This window comes from Parus major, chromosome 20, assembly GCF_001522545.3.
Source record: "Parus major isolate Abel chromosome 20, Parus_major1.1, whole genome shotgun sequence".
NCBI lineage: Eukaryota > Metazoa > Chordata > Aves > Passeriformes > Paridae > Parus > Parus major.
In genome coordinates, this window is record NC_031788.1 from 1,612,238 (window position 1) to 1,638,228 (window position 25,991).

Genomic DNA, 25,991 nt, shown 5'->3' on the forward strand with positions numbered 1-25,991 from the left:
GGGATGTGCTGATCTCAGTGCCCTTATGGATAAGCAGAGTTAGAATGAGCAGCCCCACATGGGCACCTGTGTGTCCCCTGCAGGGAGGGCACAGCCTCCCCTCTGTCCCCAGGGCAGCACACACTGTGGCTGTGTCCTTCCTGCCCAGCATGGGCTGTGCTGCACACCGGCACACTCAACACAGCTGCAGCCTCCCGACCGAGCCCAGCTCCACCTCCCGACCGAGCCCAGACCCGCTTTGCAAAGTCTGGGTGTGACTATCAGGGCTCCACCCCAGCTTGCCCAAGCTGGCCTCGCTGCCCGGGCTCTGCCACGGCTGCTCTGTGCCATGTGCTGCCCCCTGCTCAGCCCCATCCCTCTCACAGGGAGCACTGAGGCCCTGGCAGTGCCGGCTTTGGGCAAGGATCAGCCTGGCTTGTGGCAACCAGCCCTGCCAAAGCCTGCAAGCACCGGCAGAGGGAAGCGGGGTGGTGTGGAATTCCTGTGTACCCTGGGTACAGGCAGTGCCCCTGAACTTGAGCGATGTGGGGACAAAGCAGCTTTGGTTTTCCTTGACTCCATCACACTGACTTCCCAAGCAGAGTTTAGCTTGTCTCCAGGACAAACCTGCCTCAAACCGAAGCTTGAGATGAGCTCAAATATCACGAGGCAAAGCCTGGCTGAGAGGGACTTGCCTGAAGCTTTCCACAAAGTCTGGGCTATAGTTTTTTCATGGTGCTTCAACATCAGAGGATGCATGATCCATCAAAGTAATTTGGCTAAATTGCAGTTGGCCTTTGGCTGAGGACAGTGTGGAGAGATGTGGCAAAGTCCTTTTATACTGTGGGTGTCAGTGGTCCCTTGTGCTGATAGACCAGCAGCAACGTTAATTTGGGAAGTTGAAGATGCTTCTCAGTGCTTGCAGAGCTCCTCCAGAGCTGACTGCTCTCCAGGAGAGATGGGCACATTTCAAGAGGGGAGAAGTTTGCCAAACCCTTGTAAAGCTTCTGGGAAGATAGCACTGACAAGGGCTACAAAAGAGGAGTCAGGGTCTGCAGCCTGTATCTCCTGGGACCAGGGTGAGAGGGTGGAGACATGGCTTTGGTCTGGAGAGCAGGAATGATTTTTAGCTCTTGACAGCTGCCTTGTGTCCCACGAGGATGTCTGGGATTGCACATCCTCTGGGAAGGTTCTCCCCCAAACCCCGCTGTGGTGAGCTGGGCCTGGGGCCTCCTGCAAGATATTGAAGACCAATGACCGTGTGTTGGGCATCATCACAGAGATGGGTTTTGGGGACAAAAAAGAGCCATGAAATCTTGTCCATCTGCAAAATGGTTCAATCCCCAATGGAGCAGGAATCAGCCTTCTGACACTGTTCCTTCCACTCCACTGTGGCTCTGTACAAACATGTACAGGCTGAGATGAACCAGCTTCCCAAGCAGAAGGCTGGGCTGGAGAGCACAGGGAAGCCCAGGAGCCTTGCTCTGCATGTGGCAGCACTGAGGCCATGAGTGTGAGCCTGGAAAGAGGCAGTTCATTGATGAAAACAGAGCAGAAGAGCTACTGGGCAGTGAGCAATCTGGGCCAGTATGACAGTCTAGAGCACAAATCCAAGGACAATTAATCTTGGAGCTCCTTACCTCTTTTCTGAAGCTATTCCAGATCAGCCCTATGTCATGACTGCAGTTTTCCCTGTTCCTATTTGAAACTTGAATCACTGCACATGTAAAGGCTGATCTCACTGCCATTCTCTGCATTTAGCTCTTGGTTTGAAGAGGAGCAGGTGAGCAGCAGTGGCAAAAAGGAAGGCTCACCCTGCAAGGCTGAGATCCACAGGGTGATTTGGACTGTGGAGAGTTGCATTTGTGGCCATGCACATAACACAGGCAGTGAAGGTGTTGGAAAACAGGATCTTTCCTCATGATGGCAGCAGCACTGACTGTCATGCATTTTGTGTGCCAGATGTGGTGCAGAACACTGAGATGCAGAATAGGCTGCTGGAACTTCACTTCCAGATTTAGTGGGGTTTGAGTCATCTTCATTTGCGCATTCTCTGGTAGGTGCAGAAACATAAGTCAGGATTATAAACCCAATTTACAAGTACCAGTTACCTTTTTCACTATGATATAGTAAAGATCAGGACTAAAGTACTTGGGCAGTAGTTCCATTATTTTTTTCAGCTTTTGGAAAGAAGTTGGCCTGATGGTAAATCCTCCCTTACCATTTTCCATCCCTCAGTGTGTTCCCATCTCCTGTGAGTTCTCAGTATTAACTGCTGATGGTTCAAGGTCTGAGTCACCCTCAGTGCAGTGACAAATCATCCTGCTCAGCAAGTGCTCTCCTGCCTGTTCCTTCCTTCTCCAAGGTGTCCCTGACAGTGACAGCCAAGAGATGGATCCCAACAGTCATTTCCTCATCCAAATAATGGCCCCCTCAGTGTTGTCCACTGGCAACTTCACTCCATGAGGAACAGAGCAACAGGGCCTCCAATCCCATCTGAATCTATTTAGGACTGATTTCTCTTGATGCATTGTTCTTGCTGCAGATCATTCTGTACTTTGAATTGTCTGGTCCTGGGTCAACTCACTTGTAGTAGCTGCTTCTCATGACTTACCTTCTGTTTTCTATATTTTCATTCCTGTTTTTGGAGAATTTGTGTAGCCATGACAGTCTGCTGCCTCCCACTCCATCTCCACAGTGGGATGGATTGCCATGGCCTTTTCCAACCTCATTCTTTAAAGAACTGGCAGTTCTCTTTTAAAGTCTTTCCCTATTTAAAACTCCCTCCTTGGAGACCTTATTTTTGCTTTATTGAGATATTTTCATTTTTTTAAATTTATTTATTTATTTATTTATTTATTTTCTACTATTTTAAATTTTATTTTACTTTAATAATCCTAGCATTATTCCTTCCTCTTCCTGTCAGGTTTCATACCCATTGCTTGCATCCCTGGCTGCATGGACAGGAGTTCTGCCAGCAGGGAAAAGGAAGGGATCCTTTCCACACACATTATTCTCTGATTTTGTCTAGGCATGCCTAGGATCTGATCTTGGAATGATGATTTGCATATACTTTATCATGATCCTTTCTCCCTCACCTGGCAGTGTGTCCATCCTGAAAAAAAAAATCATACTTTTTCATATAAATCTGCTGGTCATATAGAGTCACTCTTGCTGACTGAACAATGATTTTGCTCAGTCTCAGCTCTTGTTTATATGCTTTATTCTTGGCATATTTTCTTAAGGCAACACATGCTTGTTGCACCACTGAAATTCAGAGTTTGTGCATGTGTTACCCTTCCTTTCTGTGAACAGCAGATGAGACAGGAGGGAGGTGGGGATTGTCTTCACAGTCATTAAAATTTGATTTTAGCTGCCACAGTGGGGTAAGGGCTGTAAAACACAAAGGTCCAGAATCATCTCAATTCAGGTGGCCACAGGGTCTCAGTAGCTCAGGAGGTTTGAACAGTTTAAAGCACATTGTTTAAATCACAATTCACTTGGCCATGAGATTTCAACAGTCTCTTGTGTTTCTTTTCCCCAACCCCCTCTTTCTTTTTCTGGCCAGGTGATAGCAATTGTGATGGATCTGTTTACAGACATGGAAATTCTGTGTGACCTGCTGGAGGCCTCAAGCAGAAGGCACATCCCTGTTTACCTGATCCTGGATGAAGAGTACTTGAAGCATTTTGTGGAAATGTGCAATAAAATGGCTCTTACTCAGGACAGCTTCCCAGTAAGTTTTCAGTCACACACTGGATATGATAAACAGGTTTTGGAATTGATAAAAACGATGTAACCTATGTTCTGTTCCCTCTGCCTGGTCCCTAGGACTCATCCCTTCTCCACAGAATTTATCCCTTCTCTCCCTGTCCCTGGCTAAGAAACCAAGGCTGTTTGTTCTAGGAAATTGAGATCTGTCTGGATGCACAGAGGAAGCATCCTAGTCTCACAGATTGATGTTTTATGGTTCTCATTTCAGTTTTTCATGCAGGGAGTGTGAAGTTGGGGCATATGAGGTGCAGTGAGTTGCTGAACACTTTTCTGGGCCAGTGCAGAGATGCAGAGTGAGGCCAGGAAATTTCATTTATGTGAACCCCTATGATCTGGACATGGGGGAAGAGGACACAGCCCCTGCTCTAGGACATAGAATTGCAAGACTTAAATTGTTCATAATTCATATCCCTCAGCTTGTGGATTTAAATTCTGCTCAGAGCTGCTGCAGGGCAATGGTTGGGGAGCAGTGAGTCCCCTCAGATGTCCTGCTGCAAACCCCATCACTTCCTTCTGCTAACCCACAGGTTAAAAATCTCATGTTAAGATGTGCTTTTAGGCTTTGCAATTCAGTTGTGGATCCATGAGGGATTTGTGAAAAACCCAATTCCTGCTCAGTGGGTGCCCATTACCCAAGCTGGTGCCCAGAGCAGATGAACAGTAAAAATGACAGTGCCAGTGCCACAAGCTCTCTTAGGAACTTGCAGCCCAGTATCTTGCTGATCCCCATTTCTAGCTACTCCCTACCAATGGAAGTTGGGTTTTCTGTTGTCATTTGTTATTCCTGTAAGGCCAGCAGTGATGGCTGTGTTCCTTCCCTGGGTGTACAGGATTCCCTGGAGCACTGACTCCACTCCAGCCACAAGTTTCATGGATTTTCCCTTTGTTTTTGTAGGGAACACTTGGAAATTTTCCAGTTAACTTGAAAGTATTCCTAGCTTAAAAACAAGCTAGGGACAATGCAAGAACAATGTTTTACAGAAAAAATAGATGCAATTAAGATGTCTTAATTTTCCCTAATTTTTAGCCTGTCTACACAAAGGTTAATTTAGAGAGGCTTCTTTAGAGAGGGACTCAGTGCTCTGGTCCAGTTGACAAGGTTGGACTCGATGACCTTGAATATCTTTTTGAACCTAAATGGCTCTGTGATTCTTCCACTCTGCAGGTCAAGCTCTGTCCTGTCTTGCTTCTTACAAGCCAGACCCATTTCATCCTGACTTTTAAGATGGCAGCTCTTGGGGAAAGCTGCTCCATGCTGGAGCATGTTTGCTTCCATGGCTTCCACACTGAAGTGACCTGGTGCATTCAAATTAATTCCATCTCTTCAAAATATATTTTATTGCTTCTTATCCAAGCCATTTTTAAAACTAAATTTAGAATGAGTTTATATCCATGAAGATGTCTCTTTGTTAGGCCTGATGTCATGTCATGTGCTGGAATGGGTAATTAACACTTGCCTCCCCATTCCATGACTCATTAGCAGCACTCCATCTGAAGTGTGTCTTACACTGATGCACCTAAGCAGTCCATGACCTACAGGCTGAACACACATCTGAGTGGAATGAGGGTACATATTTTATTCCTGCCTCTAAGTTGTGACAGGATGTGGTGGTAAATCTCCATTTGGAATAATTGGTGACAATTTGGGGTTGAATGGGGAATTTGGGGTAATTGCCCCTCCAGCATCTTACTTCTGAAAACAACATGTGAGTCTGCTGGTGGCAAATTCCAGTGCTGAGCATCAGAAAATCCTGTGTGGAGCATTGGCAGTAATGGCAGCAGAAGCCTGAACTTGGAGTTTTCAATCATCCATCTGCTCAACATGGAACTACTGTCTGGATGGAGCAAGAGTAGTTCCTAGGTGTGTTTCCTGCAAGACTGCAGAATTCTCACTTTGTTGGGATGATTCAGGGTCTGGATTGACAAAAGGAAGAGGAGGATGATAAAAATGAACCAGATATCAGAAACTCACCCAGCCTTGGAAAGAATAAAGGAAGTGAAGAACAAGTGTGGTTACAAATTTATGGAATATCCCTTTCCTGCAGTTGTTTTAATTTCCCTAGGAAGGAGTGGGGGGAAGGAAGCTTCTCCCAGTCAGAACCAGTATTACTAAAACTTCAGCAATGGAAGAAAAAATCTAAGTGCTGCTGGCCACAGGACAAGGTGAACACCTACCCAAGTATCCAGAGTTATCTTGGTCTGAATCAGCAACTTGTGGTGTCATTTCAGAGGATCACAGGTTAATGCAGGGGATCTTAGGATGCCATCAAGCCCAACCTCCCACTCAAAACAGTGTCACCTGTGAGGTCACCTTACCTGGTCTCATCTGGCAGATCTCCAATCATGGAGACTGCACAGTCTCTCTGGGTAACATGTTCCAATGCACAACTGTCATTATGGGGAAAAGGTTTCCCCACAGAATAGATGAATAGATGAGGATATGTTCTGGGACATAAAAAGCCAACAAGTGAGAGCTGTAGTACCAAAATTCTGAAGCTTCAGCTCTGTCCTTGCTAGAAGTTTCCATGAACTCAAGAGATGACTGGACCAGTACTTGATGAAGAGATCATGGTGGGCTTCCCAATAAGACAAACCACTAGAAGAAGTTCAAGAAATCCCCTGAGCAGAAAACAGGGTCTGCAGCAGTATTAGGGGCAGCATCAGAAATGATTGCCCTCTTCTAGATGCAAGAGAGCCTGGATGGGCTCTGGTCAGGAGCAGATTTGCTGCTGCTGTGCAGCCCTGGAGGGGCTCCTGGGTGCTCCTGGGTGGGCTGGAGACCCTCACTACAATGTGAGAGCTGAGCCTTTCCCACCTGGCAGGTGTTCCCAGAGGGAAGCTCAGCTCCTGCCTGCAGGGACAGCAGAGGGAAGGCACCCACAGAGGAGTCACTGCTGTAGGGTCCCTGCCTTGCTCCTCACCCCGAGGGGTGACTGCTCTCAGCCCTGAAGGAGGCAGGTGAAGGGGGCACAGGGGTGCCCATGGGCATCTCTGGAAGGCTGGAAGGGGAGTGGGACTGTGCCCTGCGGGAAACATCTGCAGGGAAATCCCAGCTGCTGGCGCTTGTCCCTTTGCCTGTGCCTGGCCAGAAATCTGCTGGGTGGCAGAGGGGCACTGCCACATTCCCTGAGCACCCAAATCTGCCAGGAGCAAATCGGCCCCGACGCTGAACCAGCTGCTGTAGGGCTTTGTCTGTAGCTGGGCTGATGCTCAGCAGGAATGAGCTGCCCACAGAGGGATCTGCTTGGTCAAATGCAGGTGGTGACAGCTTGTGACAGCTCCTGCTGGACCAGAGGTGCTGCAGGTGACAGGGGAGCTGGCCTGGAGGGCAGGAAGGGATGACCTGGCAGCCCCGTGTAGGTGTCGCCTTAGGGATGTTTATTTACACACCAGATGTTTTGTTTGGCACTGTATCACACAGAGCAGGCCAGTAACAGTTTCCAGTGACTGTTCTGCTCTTCTGCCTTCCTCACCTGAGCTGCAAATAACTTCTGTTATGGGCAAATGGCTCACATTATGAAAGAGGCTCCCAATGGATGCCAAGAACCACATTCCCCAGTTTATTCTGGGTAGTTGGTTTTACAGACCAAGGTTGTATCAGAGAAGTATTTGCAGGGGAGCATCAGATCTGCTTCAGTTAATGTTAATATCATTTTAAAATGTATTAATAAAAGGAATTCCTTAAAATGTAGATATTCCTCTCTGCAAGTCTTTTTTCATTGAGTGATGTTTTACTTTTAAGTCTGTCACTGTATAAAATCAGAGCAGCACACTCTATTGATGAGATAGCTAGCTGTATGCATCAAAATATAGTTCAATGCAGAGCCATCAGCTAGTGTGGGGCTATATTACTGTGGGGCTGTGTGTTGAATATTATTAATAATTTGGAAAAAATTGGATAGTTTTAAATATGACAGAAATTATTTGTAGGCTCTTAGGATTCTCCCAAGTTTTTTTTTTAAAACTAGAATTTTCACTTGAGTGCAACTTGTTCCTTTTTGCTGTTTTTTTTATCCTGTAGAAGCAGGCAGTATGACAAAATATTTGGTATGTAGGAGCCAAGAAATACTTAAAGCCTTGCTGAGTTCTACCTCTCGGAGCAGAGCATGAGCCTGAGGGAATCCAGCATGATGCACAAGGGAACATCTCAGTTTAGTTCAGTACATGGCCCCTTACCAATTTCTCTGCTTTGGTTTCAGAACATGCGCATAAGATGCCTGAGTGGAGACACGTACTACAGCAAAGCAGGCAAGAAATTTGCAGGCCAGGTTCTGGAGAAGTTTGTCCTGGTTGATTGTGACCAAGTTCTTGCTGGTACATACAGGTAAGAAAAGACAGTGGCTACTGTGGCAGAGACTGGTGACACTGAGGAAATATTCCTCACCAAAATACTGATTAATCTACCTCCTGGTGCACGTTGCTGCATTCACCTCAGTCAGTGCTTTCACCGTTTTCCAAGCCTCCATCTTGTCCACCTTCCCTGCCCTTTTCTTACCTGAAGACCTCAGATTTCTCAGAAGTTTCTCCTCATATGGTGGCTGCTGCATGCCTCAGCCTTTTTAATTCTGTTTTTCTGCACCATCTGTGACCTCACTTTCTCCTTCTTGAGGTCCAGAGACCAGAACTGCACGTGCCCCCCCTGACCACTGAGGTGTTCAAGAGGGGTAAAAGGTGCCCAGACTCTGGTTTGTCATTGTGGCCCTTGCTGGCAGGGGCCAACACTCACTGAATGTTTTAGTTGCCATTGCACTCTGAGCTGTCAGACAACTGCTGCTGATGATTCCAAGCTCTTTCCTGAGCTGTTCCAGGTTCAACATTATACAGATAATTTTCCCCTATGGATATACCACATTTTCCTTTAATGAAGTTCATCTGCCACATATTTGTCTACTTGCTCAGTTCTGTGAGGTCGTTCTGGATTTGCTCACCTTCAGTGAGGTATCCAACCACCTGAAGGTCCTGGGGATCACCTGCAAACCTGGGGGTTTCACTGCACCCCTCCATGCCTGAGGGCATGCATGTGCTCATTGGCTCCCTCACTAACTTGAGCAGGTTGGTGAGCTGGGCCTGCCTCTGCCTTTGTCCTGTTGTCCTTTTCCAAGAGTCTGTGATTGTCCATGCCAGCAGGAATCTTGTTCTTCACAGCATACTCTGCGTGCCCCAGGGTAGAGAGCAGCTCCAGGGGTGTGTGGGCCTCAAGACTGCGTTCAGAGCCCTCTCTGTAGGTGATATCATTTGGGAAACTTGTCAGCCCTTGGCCTTTCTGGTGATGCTGATACACAGGAATGAAACACATCTCAGTGTCACCAGCACCAGTGATGGATGCAGGAATATAACTGAGGTTCTCAGCTGTGGCCTTGCCATCACCCTTCTGACATCCCAGCCTCAAATGAGCCCACCGATTCCTTGACTGCCAGTACAGCATTTGTGAACAACCTACAGCCCCAGCCATCATGGGGAATTTTGGTCTCCTCCCTTTCAACTCTTTTTGACTGATTGCTGCATTTTTACATAGTTACCTTTCTTGAAATTGAACCTCCACATTCTGCATTTATTTTGTTTGCTCTCCACTAAAGAGTTAAAATTGTGTTGTGATCATTCTTACAAACAGGTTCTTCCACTTCTGCCTGTGGAACCAAGTCTTATGTCCCATTCCAGACCACATCCTGAATCACATATTTTTTTGTGGGTCAAGCAATTTAGACCAGTTAATTCTGGCATGTAATCATTTATTGCTTCCAAAAAGTTTTTCTCCGTGCTTCATCCCAGTGAAGCATTAACCTGCATGTGTATTGAATGGATGAAATCTCCCACTGTTCTTGCCCATCCTAATTTTGCAGCCTCTGTGATCTCAGTTAACATTGTTCTCCACAGATCTGATCAAAGGGTCAGGACTACTGTTCTTGTGCTATATTTTTATTACTAGACTCTATTTAGTTACTTTTCCACCTGAAGATCTTTCCCACAGTGTTTTCACGCTGTTGAACATCATATTATCCTTCACAAACAGTCCAGCTCCTCAGGACAGCTTGCTCTGTGAATCTGTTGTCCTGGCAATACTTTTATTCTCTTTCCACCAGATCTCCTTGAACACTGCTCTGCCTCTCCCTGTCTCTCATTTTCCATCTCTCTGTGAGCACATGCTGGACCCTCAGGCTAGCAGTGTCCTCATCAGTGCTGTAGCTTCAAGCTGAAACTTCTCCTCTGGTGTTGATTTCATCATCTCCAAGAGTGGAGGTCTCACTTCATCATCTTCCATTCATCTGGCAAGATGAATGGAAGTAAATGGTTGAAATTGTGTCAAATCTCTAAATAACGTGGAGAGCAGTGTCTGGTGGTATTTTGACCATCTTAAGACACTTAAAAACAATGGAGTGAATCACTGCCTGGAAACACAGGATGTTAGAATCATAGAATTGGTTCCTCTAAGAGCCTTGAGTCCAACTGTTCCCTCAGCACTGCTGAGCCCATAACGAACCCATGTCACATCCAGTCATCTTTTAAATCCCTTTATCCATCTCCACTGACTGCAGGGGTGGGGATTACATAACTGGATCACTCATTTTTGAATGGCTAAAGCTGAGCCTGTGTCAGCTGGATTGAACAAGCTAGAGGAACATCTGATTTCCCTGTGTCCAGAGTCAGGGTATTGCTTAAAATGCAGGTGCAGCTCTCTAGGTTGGTTCCTCCTGGTGCTGTTCAGGGCAGGGACTGAGGATTGTCATGTGCACAAATCTCTGCAGAGGTGAAACTTCTGGAATTCTGGAAGACAGTATTTCAGTAGAATAGGGTTTTGATTCTGTGCTCTGCCACTAAGCACAGGATGCTCTGGACTAACAATAACAGTCTCTTCTAGAGGAATTAGTTCAACACTTGTCAGAAACACTTTCACAGCAGAAAATCGGGATGTCTGCTCTATATCCCATCTGGGTATAGTGCAACCTGTACAGGAGATATTTAGATTACTGTCCCTGAGGATGGCAAAGCCAGATGCAAAGGATGAGAAAAGTTACTGAGTAAAGCCAAAGATCCAGGGTGGAACCAGGGGTGTCTCAGGATGATACAGGAACAAGGGTAAGAGTATTCTTACCGAGCAGCAGGTTTTGCAGTTCAGCAATGCTGTGTGCAAGGATCAGAGGTTCAGAACTCTGGGGTTCTATGTTGTACATGCTCCTCTGTGTTCAGTTTGCTATAAGAGACTTTCCCACCATGACTGGCCTCCATGATACCCTTGGGCAATGGGTTATGCAGTTTAATTCATGTTTTGTGTGAAGAAGTGATCTGTGGTGTTTACAGTAGACCTACTGCTAGATAATTATATTTGATGTCCCCAAAGTCTCACAACCTGGGCACAGAAAAGTGTTTCCTGTTTACTTTCTTGATTGCATCCATGATTTTGTCTTCCTCCATTATAATCCCACCATCTCTTCTCCAGGTAAATTATCCTTGGCTTTTCAGTAATTTTTTGTGCCCAGAGTTTGAATTTTTTGACATTTAATTGTCCATCATTTTGTCACATATTCCCCCCTTACCATAGAATCCTCTTGTGCTTTCTGTTTATCCAGTTTTCTTTTTATCCACAGTAATTTTGTCATGAGGTCTGACATGGACACTTTCTACAGTTTTTTAGTACTTTCCCCAACACGTTGAACAGCATCAATCCCAGCACAAAACTTGTTTGTTTTCAGTGGGTAAATTAAACCTATTGCTAATGTTTGTATCTTTAATCAACTGCTCACTTCTTGAGAAGACTTTCCTTTGTATGTACTCCGTGATCACTTAATTTTTCTAACAACAAAAATTGTCTTTTCAAAATCTCTTTCAAAGTTCAAGTTTGATGCATCAAGCACATCTGTGTGCTCGCTGCCTCCCTCAAAGATCAGCAAGAGGCTTTTGAGGCATGGCTTCCTTCCACAAAAACATGCTGAGTCTTCAGCATTATGATTATAGTTATTTATGCATCTAATCATTTTACTCTCTATTTGCTTCTACCAGTTTGTTCAGTATGGAAATAAGACTGGCTGGTTTGTATTTTTCCAGGAGCTCGTTAAAAGGTTCACATTTTAAACTTTCCATTCCTCTGCTACTTTGTTCAATATTAAAATGATAGGTTGTTCCATGGTTCATATTGGAAAATTGCTGACTTCCACTTTTTTGCTTTAATATTTCTTTGCTTTAATATTTTCATTTAAGGCACCTTTTAACTATGGCGAGGTTTTTTGATGATTTAAAATGTCTTTATTTTGAAAGGTACATTTTCTCCGAGACTCTAACATAGCATCTTTAAACAATCTTCTTGCCACCTCAAGCATTTACTCTTTTTGATTACTCTTTTAAGTTTCTTCTTAATAGCATTCCTCACTTTCTCTTTGAAGTTAAGCATTACTGTTGTGGATTATTTTGGTCCTGAAAGAATATTTGATATGGCTAGGTCATGGTTTGTTTTTTGCTGAGTGGCCTTCCCAAAGAAACTCTCTGAACTGGCAATGTTATTCCTCCTTTTGCTGGCTTTCTGGTTAGTTTTTCCAATAAGTGGTCATTTATAGTGTCCAAAATGCAGTTTTGGCAATTCTCCTTATAGTGGCCCCCATTCAACCTGGCAGGATCTCCCTTTATCCCTCTGCTTTCTGCCTTCTCAGTCTCTCAGGACCCCCTCAACGTGGCTTATTTACCATCAGCACTCTGCTTGGAAAGTTCCCAGTACAGCCACCGTGCACTTCTCTAAACACAGCTTTATTTGTTCAGATGTTCTCCATTGATTCTAATTCCTTACCCAAGTGTCACTGATTTCCATCCTGTCCTTTTATCAGAATACAGTTTATTATTATTGCATTTATTTTTAAAGTGAAGTGGGTGATCCCTGTATGACTTTGTACACATCCCAGCTTTGCTCTGTACAAATCCACTGCTTCCTGCTGTCCACTGAGTAACTCCAGTCTGGCAGCTCTGCAACGAGGAGATGAGCAATGAAGGAAAGGATCCAAATATGCAGAAATATTTTAACTTCTGTTTTATTCATTCATACAATAAGAACAGCATGGAGCTGTGCCAGGGAGGATCAGGCTGGATTTCAGGGCAAGGTTCTTCCCCAGAGGTGCTGGCACTGCCCAGGCTCCCCAGGGAATGGGCACAGCCCAAGGCTGCCAGAGCTCCCGGAGAGCTTGGCCAGCGCTGCCAGGGATGCCCAGGGTGGGATGTTGGGGGGTCTGGGCAGGGCCAGGGGTTGGACTCAATGATCCCTGTGGGTCCCTTCCTGCTCAGGATGTTCTGTGATTCTATGATTCTTTAATTTATTCTGATATATTGCTGCTTATTGGTACAGATCAAGAACATTTTTGCGTCATTTTCTAAATATGGAAACCAAGCTCACTCCTCTTGTCTTAAACAAATGTAGGTAAATTAGTTTAGACCCTTCAACTCCTACATGTACACTGATTAAATGTTTAACATTACATTTCTTCTAAATTAAGGAAAAAATCTAGATTGAGGTATCTAGGCAAAGCAATCATCTGAAATCTTAAATGTAACTGTAAATCTAGCTATTTAGATTTATTCTGGGCACCAGGAGAAATTGGGTGTTTATTTGAGCACTTAATATATTTACTGTTTCAGCAGGGGAGAGGAACCCAAGGGCCAATGGGGATAGAGCTAAACAGGATTTTGAACAGGAAGGATAGACTAGAACCAGAGAAAAGAGCTGTTGTCAGCCTGAAAGGGAGTTATATGGCTGTTTGAGTTGCCTTAGAGGAGCTCAAATTTCTCTGCTGAAAATGACAGATTGTATCATTGTCTGTCCTGCCATGGGCACAGAGAGGAAGGAGTCCAGTGTTTGCTATAGGGAGAAATTCAGGATCTGGGGTTGAAGCTGACACAGCAGCTGAAACTGAAAAATGAGAGGCGAAAGTTTACAAGAGTGCAAAAGGTTCCACATGTGGCTTCAGGAGAAATAAAACTGAAGTACACAAGTGTTTGGCAATGGACAGATAAAGCTACATGGGTTTGAAGCTGGAGGAAGCCTGGAATTTCAAAGAAAGGTGCTTATACTCACAGGTTTCCATGGCCCAAGAGGAAAGAGCTTTGAAAAGGGATTTGCAGATCTAGCTTGATGAGGAGTCACCTCAAGAAAGAAATTCCAATAAAGCAGGAAGTGAGTGCTAAGGAGTGGGAAGGACAGTGCATCAGCAAGGAAACCCCAGGTGACACAAGTGGCAAGGCAGTGACATTGCCAGGAGATGAGTTATGTACAGCCTTGCTGGGCACACCGAAGCAGGGAGGAGCAAGTCCTCAGGTGTGTAACTAAAAAGTGAATCCAGGAGAAAGCTACAAGGTCTGCTGCTGGAAGGATGAATGAGAAATAAGAGATAGCAGACATGGGTTCCCAAATTAGTTGAAGACATTGCACTGGTTTGGATCAAAACAAAGATGAAAATCAAGGAATGGAAATTATTTCAAGTGTGTTGGGAGCAAGCTAAAAGAGCTTGCTGCAATAAAGGCAGGTTGTTGTTACCTTATCAGAGAAAATGCCACTTGAAATGAAAGGTCTAGTAATGAGTGTTATGGTGTACATGCATTTAGCCATAAGCAAAAACAAAACACAGATGTTTGTGTTGGCATATGGAAAGAAAAGAATGGCTTTGTAACAGCCCAAGTGACAGAAGAGCAATAAAAATGAGTTTGAGAAACTACTGAAAGAAGAAAAAAAACCTTCTGCTGTAAATTGGTATGTCGTCTGGTGGAAGGAGGTGAAGCAGGGAGGTCAACTACAGAGATCCAGAGTCAGCTGTACAAACAGCTGAGGAAAGGCAAAGGCCACCGTGACCCCACAGCAGAGCACGGCTGTACAGCGGGGCACACAGGGATCTAATCCGGGCGTCGAAAATGCTGCAGAGACGGGGAGCTGAAGAACACCGCAGGTGCCCACGCCAGAGCCCCGGGACAGCGGGGGCTGCGAGGAGCGGCCGGGAGGTGATCCTGCACCTCCATCTCCCGGCCGAGGGCTGAGCTGCACCGCTCCCGGACAGTCTGGGAGGGAGACTGTCCTACAAACATCCTCTCCTAGAGTCCTTTGTGTCCCAGGGTGATCTAGAACTGCTGTGAGCAGCAGTTTGTTATAGGGAAAAAATAACGTCAGGACAATCCTCTTAGAAGCTCCTATGATCTTTTAGCATCCAGGGTGGCCTGCAGAGGGAGAAACTCCAAAGCCTATGTGGGTGTTATATTGTGCAAGCAAGTACTTCTTCCTCCTGTATTGGATTTGTAACTTCTGAACTTCCTCCAGTGCCTCATTTTTATACCAGAAATCATTCCCTGGCTATGCCATTCAGAGAAGAAAATACCTTTATCAATTTGTAGCAGTGGGAATAGCCATGACTGGCAGGACCACATTGTCCCATCCTGGAAACCTGTGCTGTGGCAAGGAGGGCTGTGCCACCAGGGGATTTGGTGTCACAACACAGAGTGAACAGGACTCCATTGGATCAGCATGGGAAACTGGGACACAGGAATGCCCACACTAGGGTAAGAGGCACTGGGGGCAGAGACAGTCATAAGGCTGGGGGAGTGCTCTCCCCTCACAGGTGGAAGGGCATTTCACATGGGTGAGAGGAGATGTCTGGGAGCATTGGGACTGGGGACAATGCTGTGACAATGTGGCCAGGGCCACCAGCACTCCTGGGAGCCAGGAAGTACCCTGGGACAGACACCTTTGACAGCGTCGATCCATGAAATCTCCCCTGTCTGGACTCCTGGATTTCATCAAAGAACTCTCAGGGCTTTTTGAGAGATAACATTCCTTTGCCAAAGATGACTTTCCTATTATCTCATATTTCCTATATGGCTATTAATTGTATTCTTTAGAAGAGTCTCTACTAATTTGTTTATCTACACAAATTATAGCTCTCTAATTTGTGAGACTTAATAGTCTGGAACATTAAAAACATATCACATTAGCACCCTGCCACTCTTCTGATAGCCAGAGCCCTTTCAAGTGGGAGATAACACAGCCTGGTTAGGAGCTGAGCTATTTCATCCTGGCATTCCCTTGGTGCTCTTGGGCTAATGATCCCTGCCCCTGCCCAGTTGCTGATATCTGCTCTGTTGATGTTTTCTAATCTCTTCTACTCAATCTCAAGATCTCAATAGGAGACTGATCCTCCCTTGTCTTCTGCATAAAGGGGGCTCAGGGCAGCCCAAGCTCCTGTACAATAAAGGGATGCAGAGGAATTATCTGAACACCCCTATTGCACACAGACCATGTGCCTCAAATATAGCTGAATATTTCTCCTTTCCCCTTTTGCAATGTGTGACCCAACCTTTTTCAAAAATGGTTTCTCTGGGCTTAGAAGCTTCTCCTCTGTCATTTAGTCATCCCAGGTAGTTTCTGGTTTGATTTTTTTCACTCCAATATCTCTATGAAGGGATGCATTTGCTTCGAGCCTCCAGGATGATATTTCTGAGTACTCCTCATGCTACCCATAAGATCTTTTAATTTTTTTACTACTTTGCAATTCTTACCTAATTTACCTGGCATGAGATGAAGCAGTGGAGTATTTTTTCATTTTATGTTTCTCTTTGGGGGTGTGACTGCTGAGTGTAAAACTTACCAAACACCAGTCTGACCAATAATAATTGCAGGGTGCTGAAGGACAAGCCAGGAGATGGGTTTCCTACTAGAAGTTCCTAAATAGCTGTCTTGTGAGCTAAACATTGACAAGGTCCCAAAACACAGTGCCTGTATCTTGTCCTGAAATGACATTTACTTGAGAATGTAATCTCCCATGACAATTGCTCTCCTGGAGCTCCTGTCATTTTATTTTCTTCTTGCTTTAGCAGCTGATAATGCAGCTCTCAGCTGGTACTGCCACCTCTGAAAATTCTGGTTTATTTGACACATTTAGTCTGCTGGACTGGTTTAACTACAGCAAGAATAAAATATCAGCTGATGAGTGGGATGAGCAGGGATCCCACTCTGGAGTGGAACGTCCCTGTTTAATCAGGGAAAGGAGGATTAGGAGAATATGGTTATAATCTGTAGCTATATTGGGGAAGAGCTAATTAGGTTACAGTTTGGGCACAAACAAGAGGTAGGGTTAAATAGATAAGGAAAATTTGCAGGGTGGCAATTAATGGAAGTTTTTCTCCAGCTAGGGCAAAAACAGTTTGGTTTTAAGGTAGAATATGACAAGTTCCCAGAAAAGATCTCAGAACAGTCAACTGTGATGGACTGAACTTGTTGAGCCAAGAATTAACTTCCATTGCATTTGGGAATCCCACAGCAATACTTACAGCAAACATCATCAGCCTTCATACCTGCCTGCTTAGAGAAAGTTTTAACAACACAAACCGGGTGGCAACCCATCGCTGGAATGTTAAAATCTGTGCTAGGCATTTTGGCACGCTGGGAACTAAAGTTATGTGTGTTTTGTTTCTTTTCCTGCAGTTTCACCTGGCTTTGCAGCCAAGTCCACACCGGCCTGGTGACCCACTTCCGTGGGCAAATTGTTGCAGAGTTTGACAAGGAATTCCGGTACTTGTATGCAGAGTCCAGAGCAGTGACCAGCTTCTGTGAGCCAGATCCTGGGACATGTCTCTCCTCTTGGAATACCTCAAAAGTTGACAATTGTCTTCTAAAACCCACTCAAGGGAATGATACTGAGACCCTGAGCCCCTCCAGCAGCCTTTCCAATGTGAGCATCAGGAGCATAAAAGTGTCTCCCTTTATGAAAAACTCGAGCTGTGGTGCACACCAGGAAAAGCAAGATTCCAGCTCTGATTCTGGCAATAAGAAGGGGAAGGAAGACACATTCCTGAAGCCCACTTGCCCTAAACAGCAAGAAGAACCACCAGACTCGGTGAACAGTCCTCCAAATAAACCCTCCTCAGCCTCGTATCCCAAATCAAACCTGATAACAACAAGGACATTCCTGCAGCCAGAGCCTTCCTCCAATAAACCTGGTAACCAGGGGGATATTAAGGCCAACAGCAGCCACTGCTCCCCGCTGAGAGCGGGGCAGCCACTGCAGTCCCTGTCAGAGGGTACCGGCAGCAATGGGACCAGCCTGAAGCAGAGAGCACCTGTGGCCACCTCCGGGGAGCTGCCAGCTGAAAATGAGAATGTGTTTTATGGGGTGGAAAAGAGACAGAGCCCTGGACATGGCCATTTTGACCTTTTCTCCCCATACAGCCACCTCAAACGGGATAAAAAGTCCGTAGTGCCTTGCTATGACAAGTTCCCGGAGGATGTGCTGCTGGAAAAGAACAGCGCATATGGGGCAGAGAAAAGAATGACTCTGGGGCACAGCAAGCTGGACCTGATCACCAAGTACAACAAGCTAAAATCCAAACACATACACAGTCGGTTCGAACTCTGACCTGGGCCTTGAGCTGGCCTCTGGTCTGATTTTCCAGGGGTTGCTTTTCCCTGCCAGTCATCATGCCTGAGGCTTGGAATCAAAACATTAGTCTTGTTCCTGTTATAAGGTGTCTAATCTGTGTAGATAACTGATTCAGACGAGATTAGCAACTGCAGCTCAAATTTTCAATTACATGATTATGGCAGGAGGGAGAAAAGCACATAAATCTAATGCACATTATTTTTACCCATTTGGGAAAGAACCGTTTTCCCTTAAACTTACAGCAAAGCCATTGCTACAGCTGGAAACTGGCCACTGAGGTCTTCAGGGTGAGCCCTGGTTCTCTCCATGCTGAGCAATTCCTCTCCCTATTCATATGGTGAAAATGAAATGGCCAAAGGCAGGGGGTTGTGAAAAATAAAGGAGTTGTTCTGCTGGGAAAAGGTGTGTTGGGTCCTGGTGGTGGGGGGGATGAGCATTGAGCATGGCCGGGAAGGGACAGGGGCATGTCTGGGCACACATTTGGTATCTGCACACGGCTGACATTGGCACACCAGTGGTGACAGCAGATGGATGGGGGCTGCTCCAAGGGCACACCTGGACACTGGTGGCCCCTACACACGAGTGAGGCACTCAGGTGGCAGCTGGGTCATGGGTGGCCTGTCAGCTCACAGACAGCACCTCTGCTGTCCTACACCACAAGTGTCGGCATGGAGCTGGTGCCCAGGCATGGCTCGTATTGGGACAAGGGACAGTGTCAACACCCGGGGAGCACCAGGGCATGGGTACACAGACGGCCAGGGCCAGCCATGGCACACCTGGTACAGGTGAGAATGATGGACACCAGGGACCAGGACAGTGATGCCGCACCTGGACCCGTGGCGGCCTCTCCGGGCTGTGGGGAAACACGGGCCGGCTCAGCCTCAGGTGGGATCCGGGCACACGGGGACGGGCTGTGTCCCACAGGGCCGTGGCAGGGGTCGGGCTGCCGAGCGGTGCCTGGGGCGGTGCTGCCGCCACGGGCCGGTCCCTCCCGGGCCGGGGCCGGTCCCGCTCGGTCCCTCAGTGGGTCGCGGGCCGGTCCCGCCCCGCTGCCCCTCACGGCGGCGCGCCCTGGCTGCTCTCACCTCCCGGCCGCTTGGGGGCGCTGTCCCCAACAAGCGCTTCCGGTGCCGCTCTGCCCCGCGTGCGCCCCGCCGGAGGCGGAATCGGCGGCGCCTCGTGGTTCCGGCGGGGGCGCGCGGAGCCGCCGCGGCCTGTTCCCCTTCCCATTCCCACTTCAGCCTCCTTCCCGGCCGCGACCGCCCCCAGTTCCCCTTCTCGGCCCCGTTCCGGCTTCCTTCCCGGACCCAGCCCCATTCTCATTCCTGTTCTTGGTCCACTTATTAGTCCCGTTCCCGGCTCCATTCCCGTTCCCAGCCCCGCTCTCATTCCCCTTCCTGCCATGGCGGTCCGCGCCAGCTTCGAGAACAACAACGAGCTGGGCTGTTTCGCCAAGCTCACCAACGCCTATTGCCTTGTGGCCATCGGCGGCTCCGAGAACTTCTACAGGTGAGGGGGGCCCGGCCCGGCCCGGCCCGGCCCGGCCCGGCCCGGCCCGCAGCCCCGCCGGGCCCTGACGCGGCGCTTTCTCCTTGCAGCGTGTTCGAAGGGGAGCTCTTCGGGACCATCCCGGTGGTCCACGCCTCCATCGCCGGCTGCCGCATCATCGGCAGGATGTGTGTAGGTATGTGAGGTGGAGGGAGCCTCGGGGGGCTCGGGGGGAACGGGGAAAGGTCGCGGGTTCGGTCGGAGCCGCAGCGGGGGCTGAGCCGAGCCGGGGAGCCCGTGGGGCAGCGCCGCTCGCCCTTGAGGGTTGATTTAATGCCTCGAGTGTGAGAGGAGGAGGAAGGATGATTTCAAAGGTCTTTTCCAACCTGGCTGATTCTGCGAAGGACGGGAGCCGGGGTGGAGGGTGTTGGCTCTCGGGGCCAGGGAAGCTCCACTGCTCCTCAGTGCCGGCCCGGGTAGGGGGAGGCATTAGCGAACGTGAAAGTCAGGGGAAAGCCAGGCTGTGCCTGGCGAGACCCTCTTATGTCAGACCAGCTTCTTGCTTATTTGTTCCTTTAACCATTCCGTCGTGCTGCCACAGTCACACAAACAGTAGCACCGGGCCTTTTGTAGGGCAAATGGCATCTGCAGGGAGAGTTCCCTGTAAAGTGTCTCACTGAGAGCCTCGGGCCTCCTTTAGTCTTGTTGGAAGAGAGAAGGGAGTAAAGATAGTGCCATTCACCCACGTTTGGTGCTTCAGCCTGGTTTTTCTTTTCCTGTGGTGCTGGTTATTTTTCCATCTCCTGGGCTGAATTCTGGGCTTGGAAGGAACTCACAGAGCAAGAGCAGCTCAAGCCATGTGTGAACAGGAGGGAAGTGCTAACACACCTTGTGGACATGTTCTTTTAATTGTATTCTATTTCTTTATGCCATTTTAGGGAACAGACACGGGCTGCTGGTCCCAAGCAGCACGACAGACCAGGAGCTGCAGCACATCCGCAACAGCCTCCCGGATTCCGTGCGGATCCAGCGCGTGGAGGAGCGGCTGTCAGCTCTGGGCAATGTCACCACCTGCAATGACTATGTGGCTCTGGTTCATCCAGATCTGGACAGGGTACAGGGCTCTGGGACGCTTCCACATTCAGAGTGGGGCTGGGAATTGCTGCCCACACTGAGGCTGGAATTGTTCTGTCCAGCTCAGCTGTGGTGAATGTGCTTTGGAGAAGGGAAGGAGTGGGGAGTCCTGTGTAGCATGGGACAGGACAAGGGGGAACAGTTCCCCACTGCCAGAGGGCAGGGTTAGATGGGATATTGGGAGGAAATTCTTCCCTATGAGGGTGGTGAGGCCCTGGCACAGGGTGCCCAGAGGAACTCCAAACCCCATCCGTGGAAGTGTCCAAAGCCAGGTTGGATAGGGCTTGGAGCAACCTGGTCTGGTGAAAGGTGTTTCTGCCCATAGCAGGGGGTGGAATGAGATGAGTTTTAAGGTCTCTCCAACCCAAACCATTCTGTGATTCAGTGATCATTGTGTGCAGTTTGCTTTGGGTGCATAAAATTGAGTGAATTAGATGTGCACAGGTCTGATAAGGAGCGTAAGGAGGAGTGCAGTGAGGACCACAGAAGGAGTTAAAGGCTACAGCTGAGTGAGCCAGAGCATGTCATAGCTGAGATCATTACATCTAATAGCATCATTACAGGGGGCTGGAAGAAAACTACAAGGTTCTTGTATGAGAATTTGAAATAAGGGCAGGGGAGACAAAATCACTCCTATTTTATGTCTGAGAACTGGTACCTTAACAGTGTTGAGAGAGATGTGTTGTGTCCTGACAGTGCTTCCTTCCAGCTAGTGCTAAAGGTGATGAAGAAATGTGACTGGTGGCAGGAGTGCAAAGTGAAAAATAAGGGGATGGGAGAAGGCTTTGCACTATATGTTTGTAAAAAGTAAAGTAAGATGGCCAGAGAGAGAAAAATCAAAATAATTCATGGTGAAACCTAGAGAGGAAGGAAGTTGATATAGTTATGAGAAGCATAAGACCATTTTGTCCCAGTGGATTGGGAGAAAAGAGGACTGGTTTGCTGAGAATTGATACAAGTGATGTACTCCCAGCAGAGAGGAGGGATTTGGGCATTTCTCATCAAAGGCATGAGGTTGTGTTTATAGTGACACAGGAAGATGGGAACATGTGGAGTATGGAGCTTGGCTGTGTGTGTTATGGCTGGGTTGAAATGAGCTGTGCAGTGTGAGAGGCTCCCAGCTGAGGACTGTGTGCAGGAATAGCTTGACTTCCCACTCCACAATACTGTTTAGCTAAAGGTTTTATCCTCCTTCCATTTGCAGGAGACAGAAGAGATCCTGGCAGATGTGCTGAAGGTGGAGGTGTTCAGACAAACAGTAGCAGACCAGGTGCTGGTTGGAAGTTACTGTGTTTTTAGTAACCAAGGAGGAATTGTGCACCCCAAAACTTCAATCGATGACCAGGATGAGCTGTCTTCTTTGCTGCAGGTCCCACTTGTGGTAAGGCATTTGTGGAGTCTTTGCTCCTCCCATTCCCTCCCAACTCAGTTGCAATGTTTCTCCAGCTCAGGGGCTCCCAAATACTGTTTTTCTGTGAAGTGATTCTGAGAGGGAGGTGAGGAGAAGACTTGAACCAAGTCTTCCAGATGGTTTCCTGTCTTTCCTGAGTCTGAATGAGCTACTCAGTGCTTTTAGCTGCCTTCTGAAATGTTGCTCTGCTGGGATTGTGTACACTGTGCAGATGAAGAATGTGAGGCTGTTTGTGGTTTGGCTGAAGCCAGTGTTTAAAGAGATTAAGTAAGAATGTGCCTACTCAGTTGGATGTGTGAATGCTGTTATCCTTCCTGCTTATTGGATTCTCTTTCACTGAAAGCCACACCAGTTTCTCACCAGAGGGTCAAGGCTGATCATTAATCATTTTATCTGACACCTTCAGGACCTTGCTGGTGGCAGAGTTCCTGTCTTCAGCAGTGTGAGCTGAGCCACCCAGCAAAGACCTGTGCCAGGGCTGTGTGAGGAGCTGTGCCAGCTCCTGCTCACGGCTGCTGTGTCCTGGCAGGCAGGGACAGTGAACCGCGGCAGCGAGGTGATCGCAGCGGGGATGGTGGTCAACGACTGGTGTGCCTTCTGTGGGCTGGACACCACCAGCACCGAGCTCTCTGTCATCGAGAGCATCTTCAGGCTCAACGAGGCTCAGCCAAGCACCATTGCCACCAACATGAGGGATTCCCTGATTGACAGGTAGGGAGGATCCACCTCCAGGCAGAATCTTGATCAAAACAGTCAAGATTGTATTATAAAAGCAGCTGATTTCACAGTTGATCTATCCACTTTAAGTATCATTTTTTCACTTCTCTTCCCTTTTGTTGGTTACTGGCAGCAATTACTCACTGGGTTATGGAATGTTTTGTTGCAATGAGAATCCTTTTTGTGAGAACTAACATCTGTTTCAGGTGGCAGATTTTCTTCCCTAACTGCAGTACTCAACCATGACATGAATGGGTTTTTTAAAACAAATCTTATTTTAAAAGTTAAAATACCAGTGATTTTGTTTGTCATCTTGGCTTTTGATCACTGTAGTTATTCAGCTTATTTCAGATATTTGCTGCTACCTTTTCTGGAGCCAGAAAAACTGTGACACTTGTCAGCTGCTGCTGCCTTAAACCTCTTACATTTAAAACTGCTAACTTGAATTTTCTTTTAAGCTTTTTTTTTGTTTAAGGCTTTATCCAAGTTACTTTTAAATGTGAGGCAGGTGTTGTTTTATGTCTGGAGTGGTAATGATATGGGACCTTCCCCATTCATTAAGATACACAAATGTTTTTCATAAGCAAATGGTTTTACATTTAGGCATAAGCACAGATTACTATCCTGTGGTAACTGTTTTTGGGCCTTGAGTTACAACCCTGAGGACCACTTATGTGGTGTTGAAATTGTGTTCCTGAACTACCTGAGCATTGTGAGTTGGTTGCTGAGTTCTCAGCCACAGTCTGGGAATTGTTTATGGCATAAGGAATTCGTTCAGTGGAAAACCCTTTAAAGAATTCTTTGCCCTGTTACAGCTTGGGTTGAAAGTCTTGATGTCTCTGAGAGTATCAGAGCTGGAATAAAGCCTGCTCTGAGCCTGGGCCAGGCTGAATTTGCATTTTGCCTTTGCCAGCCTGAGAGGTCTGGCTGTTAGCAGCCACAATGTCTGGCTTCCCTCTTTTCATAGGTGCTTTCCTAGGAAGGGAAATTTCTTCTGTGCCTTTGTAATGAGAAGGTGAGAACTGACTGAAGCTGGTATTTTGAAATGCCTTCTGCACTCTGGCACAACTAAACTTTCTTTCTGTTTTGTCTTTTAGCCTGACATGAGCAGTGTTGGTTCCTGCTTCCCAGAAAGCTCCTAAGGAGTAAAGTGTTGAGCTGCACTTTGGATCACAGACATCCAGACCTTCTGATGGTGTTTCTGGAGGCCTGGCCCAAGGGAGAGGCTACAAACCCAAATTTTTTCATCTTTTGTAAACTGTTACCACAAAAACTGACAAATAACATGCATAAGATACAAATAAGGAGTGCTCTATATCCCTTCGCTCAGTTCTTCAGCTCTGCTTTCTGATTTTGTGATGCCAACTGAGCTCCTCAAATTACCCCACAATATTTACTCTTGTGGCTCTTGGATGTTGATCACTAGAGATTATTTTGCCTTAAGTCTTGCACCAGTGTCCTGCTGCACAGCAGTTTGTTTTGGCACTACATGTGCTGTCCTCTCTGTCCACACTCCTGCTCGAGTGGTGTTTCTGCTCTAGGTACATGTAAGATCCCTTTGTATGTCCAATACCAAAAATACAGTAGTTTACTTGCCACAAAATAATTCAAAAGTCATCACCTGCTCTTTTGCCCTGACTTGCAGCTGTTCCCATGGGATGGTGATTCTGAAGTGATCAGCTTGGATGAAAACTGGAGTTTTTCAGTGTCAGTCCATGGGCTTTTAACAACTGCAGTGTGGGAGTCCCTGGAGCAATGTTTGACCTGATGTCACCTGTGCTGCTTCTGAGGCACCTGCAGGAGGGCCCAAAAGGCTCTCACTGTTGCCTGTGGGCTTAATTTGTCCTGCAGGAGTTCACCTCCTACAATGGGAAAACTTAGAAAAATCCAAATAGATCTGGACCACCTTATCTATTTGTCTTTAACCTTGGAGACAAAGGTTAAATAACATGGTTCTAAGCAGTCAGTCAGAGGCTACAGATTTGGGAGCTTCCTTATGAAGAGCTCTGCCTGTGCCAGGTGGAAAGCAACCGTAGGTGCTGCTTTCAGGCAGAACATTGTAATTTCTGTCTACACAGCTGTTGCTCAGTGATATTTCAGCTGCTTTCCTGCTGCCCCCTGAGGGTGCACTGAAGGCACAGAAGTGCCTCCATTTCCCATCCTGAGGGTAAGAGGAAGCTCTCACTTGTCTCCACACAGCTGCCTTGCTCTCAGCTGAGTTCCCTTGGGGAATGATCACCTGAGGGCCATATGGGCAGAGAGCTCTTTTCAGCCCAGGGGCTTTGTAGAAAATTGAGTAAATTTCCATTTTTGTTTTACTGTCTGGATGTTCAGGGAAGGCTTTGTTATTTCTTAGATTTGGCTGATAAAAGGTTACTCACGTAAACTTGGAAATAAAGATTGCCATGATCATCTGTGATCAGACATCAAGCCTTTGATACCAAGCACCTCCTGTCTTGGCCCACTGGCTCCAGGTCTCCTCCTCTCTGCCTGTCTCAGCATTTACAGTGAGAAGCTGCTTCTCTTTGGCCACCTCACAGGGCTCAGCTCTTGGGTGGAGCAAATGTGATACCTGTTTTAAACGTGGGTCTGTGGGAATTCTGAGATGGACTGTGTACAAGGAAAACAAACTAATAAAAGAATGGATTTAGAAACATGGATCATGACAGAGGACAAAAGTGGTGTTTCCAATGGCAAGTTGTGTCCCAGAAGACCTCTGCAGCTCTTTAGAGTCCTCAGGGATAGGGAGAAGATCTCTTGTACTTCAAAAGGCATTTGGCAGGACCTTGGGTGAGTGATCCCATGGAATGAGAGAAGCTGTCTTGTCTGGCTAAGGAAACTGTGGATTAGGGCAGGGAATTTTGGCCATACTGATTTACTTTGACTAGTGGAGCGTGAGGATTGGGTTGAAAGGGAAATTCAGTGCAGCTGAGTGTGAAGTGAAGCACATTGTGGTTAAGCATCCAAATTTCACCCAGTAGTGGTGAACTGAGCAATGCAAGAGCACATTCCTGACTGAAGGTCCCTATTGGGACAGACGAGCTCTGCCTGCAGTAATGGTCAAGAAAGCAAACTGGAGCTAATCAGGAAAACAA

At 47.0% G+C, this 25,991-nt stretch overlaps 2 protein-coding genes across 2 annotated transcripts in view; both read left to right on the plus strand.

Annotated features, from left to right (window-relative positions):
• The window catches only part of FAM83C (family with sequence similarity 83 member C), a 28,683-nt gene extending 10,116 nt beyond the window's left edge, over positions 1-18,567 (plus strand). The window contains exons 3-5 of the mRNA XM_033519156.1: positions 3,548-3,715; positions 7,953-8,077; positions 17,192-18,567. Of these exons, the coding sequence (XP_033375047.1) occupies positions 3,548-3,715; positions 7,953-8,077; positions 17,192-18,122 (1,224 nt within the window). The 3' untranslated portion in view covers positions 18,123-18,567. The remainder of the gene's footprint in view (positions 1-3,547; positions 3,716-7,952; positions 8,078-17,191) is intronic.
• Positions 18,568-19,307: 740 nt separating this feature from the next.
• EIF6 (eukaryotic translation initiation factor 6) lies at positions 19,308-25,574 on the plus strand. The gene is made up of 6 exons (XM_015647537.3): positions 19,308-19,655; positions 19,745-19,830; positions 20,573-20,748; positions 21,973-22,149; positions 22,709-22,890; positions 23,994-25,574. Exons 1-6 carry the CDS (start codon positions 19,549-19,551, stop codon positions 24,001-24,003), a joined length of 738 nt encoding a protein of 245 aa, XP_015503023.1. The 5' UTR covers positions 19,308-19,548; the 3' UTR covers positions 24,004-25,574.
• The last annotated feature ends 417 nt before the right edge of the window (positions 25,575-25,991 follow it).

Excerpts from the sequence above, each read along its gene's own strand:
- EIF6 (XM_015647537.3), top strand. The coding sequence starts at position 19,549 with ATGGCGGTCCGCGCCAGCTTCGAGAACAACAACGAGCTGGGCTGTTTC. Across the intron at positions 19,656-19,744 it reads GGCTCCGAGAACTTCTACAG|CGTGTTCGAAGGGGAGCTCT; the intron begins GTGAGGGGGGCC and ends TTCTCCTTGCAG. Across the intron at positions 20,749-21,972 it reads TTCATCCAGATCTGGACAGG|GAGACAGAAGAGATCCTGGC; the intron begins GTACAGGGCTCT and ends TTCCATTTGCAG.